We start from the raw sequence: 2,223 nt of genomic DNA, 5'->3' as shown, positions 1-2,223 counted from the left end.
ATCACAGAAAGCCAATTAAAAACTTTGTCCACGAAGATCCAAAATAATTTATCATCTATGCGGCACAAACTGTAATTTTCAATAACAGTTGGATAAATAACCTTGTTCAGATTGACTTATAAGATAAGCATTATTTTGCGGCATTCCTGGTGGATCATATATTATCTCGAACCTAGTATATAAATAGCTCCAAATAACTGGCTTTGCCTCTTTTGTCTTTTCTTGTTTAACTCTAGTTACTATACTTTTCTTTTTTATCTTAAATTTTTAGTATATTCATCAATCATCGTTATTTCGTTGCCATATTAAGCTGAAGCAGTCAATAATATTAAACCAGCCAAACCAATCAATGGCTTTTCCTTTTCGTTTAGTCACGTGATGCAAAGAGTCATGATGAATGGTAAATGATAAATAATTAAATATCCCACTCATCAATCATCATATATTTTTGTCTTTTCTCGAGTCTTGGACACCTTTTTATTTTTATTTTCATTTTTTAAAAATTAATTCTTTAATCTTGATTATTGAGGCTTGAAGGGGCGGGTGTTATTATTCACCTTATACATAATATAAACCATCCACCAACCAAAATTATTTGCATGTGTTCTTCCTCATATACATATATTTCAGGAGCAAATTAAAGGGTGGTTGTTCTTTTCTTGAGATCTTTTGGACATTCTCCGATCTCCATGGAAGTAGAAGGTGCTAAATCACAGTCTTTGAGCCTTGAACAGGACCAAGAAAAGGGTAGCCAAAATGTTGGTGATGAACATGCGCCACATACTGCTCATACCATTGACCATGGTAACAACCTATATTCTCTCCTCATATCTCTGTTTTTGTACAAAAAGTTGTGTTTAACTGATATAAAAAATATAATTTGAATTTTTGAAGTGTACTTTGTGTTGGAATAATATATAAATATTGCTACAACACTTTGTATTTGAATTGATGAGTTATTGGTAACAATAATTTTGCAGATTCTTGGCAACAAGTGGGGTTGATGTTAGTGACAAGCTTCAACTGTGGTTGGATACTGACATTTTCTAACTTAATTATGGTGCCACTGGGTTGGACTTGGGGCATTCTCTGTCTTGTTGTTGTGGGGTTCTACACTGCTTATGGCAACTGGCTCTTGGCTGCATTTCACTTCATTGATGGCAAAAGATTCATCAGATACAGAGACCTCATGGGATTCACTTATGGTGATCATGATCAATTACTTTAAATTATTTATATTTATATCTTGTTCTATGTCCTAACTTCTATCTGAAAAAGAAGACTACATGAGTATTAAGTGAAAATTCACATACAGTTGTTTTCATGTGAAATTAATGTTTTCATGTGAAATTAATAGTTGAGAATTTAATAATCTAGTTAAATCTGTTAAATTATCTAATAATTTTCTGCTTTAATTTCATACGAACATACTGCACGTAAATCTTCACTTTATTTCTTAATTTGTGAAGGGAAGAAGCTGTATCATGTCACATGGATTTTCCAGTTTTTAACCCTACTTCTTGGAAACATGGGTTTCATCCTACTTGGAGGCAAGGCACTTAAGGTAGCTAGTAACTACTAATTAATAATAACTAACTTCAATTACCTTAATTAGTTATAGCTTTAAGTAATTTCTGGGAAAGTGATTGTTTAATTCAATGCAGGAAATAAATTCAGAATTTAGTGATTCACCGTTGAGGCTCCAATTTTACATAGTGATTACAGGAGCTGCCTACTTTGTGTTTGCATTTTTCATCCCAACAATATCTGCAATGAGAAATTGGCTTGGAGCTTCTGCAATTCTCACTCTCTCCTATATAGTACTGCTTCTAATTGTTCTAGTCAAAGATGGTAATATTAAAGTTTGATCTTTTTTAATTTATCATTAAATTTTGCATGCCAGTTAATTTTTTGTTATAATATGTTTTGTGCTTGTTAGGAAAAGCAAATTCGGACAAAAACTATGAAATAAGTGGAAGCGAGGTTCGCAAGGTTTTTAATGCGTTTGGAGCTATTTCTGCAATCATAGTCGCTAATACCGGTGGTCTACTTCTTGAGATACAGGTATATTTTTATTGAAAAATATTATTTGTTCTTTAAAATTCAGTTTTTAGTTAATTTTTTTAAAAATTTATTCTTATGTAATTAATTTAAATATTTATTTTTATATATTAGTTATTTAAAAAATAAAAAAGTTATTTATTTTTTGTTTTTTTTTTTCTA

General features: G+C 30.9%; 1 protein-coding gene across 2 annotated transcripts in view; it reads left to right on the top strand.

Annotated features, from left to right (window-relative positions):
* Positions 523–2,223, top strand: part of LOC107630865 (proline transporter 2) — a 4,246-nt gene continuing 2,545 nt past the window's right edge. Inside the window, exons 1-5 of one of the 2 annotated variants that reach the window (XM_021121929.1) lie at positions 523–804; positions 981–1,205; positions 1,470–1,564; positions 1,665–1,851; positions 1,940–2,064. In XM_021121929.1, the coding sequence (XP_020977588.1) occupies positions 690–804; positions 981–1,205; positions 1,470–1,564; positions 1,665–1,851; positions 1,940–2,064 (747 nt within the window). In that variant the 5' untranslated portion in view covers positions 523–689. The remainder of the gene's footprint in view (positions 805–980; positions 1,206–1,469; positions 1,565–1,664; positions 1,852–1,939; positions 2,065–2,223) is intronic. The other variant, XM_016334138.2, reaches the window with a different exon arrangement.

Source organism: Arachis ipaensis, chromosome B01 (genome assembly GCF_000816755.2).
Source record: "Arachis ipaensis cultivar K30076 chromosome B01, Araip1.1, whole genome shotgun sequence".
Classification (NCBI taxonomy): domain Eukaryota; kingdom Viridiplantae; phylum Streptophyta; class Magnoliopsida; order Fabales; family Fabaceae; genus Arachis; species Arachis ipaensis.
This window is presented reverse-complemented; position numbering and strand designations above follow the sequence as displayed.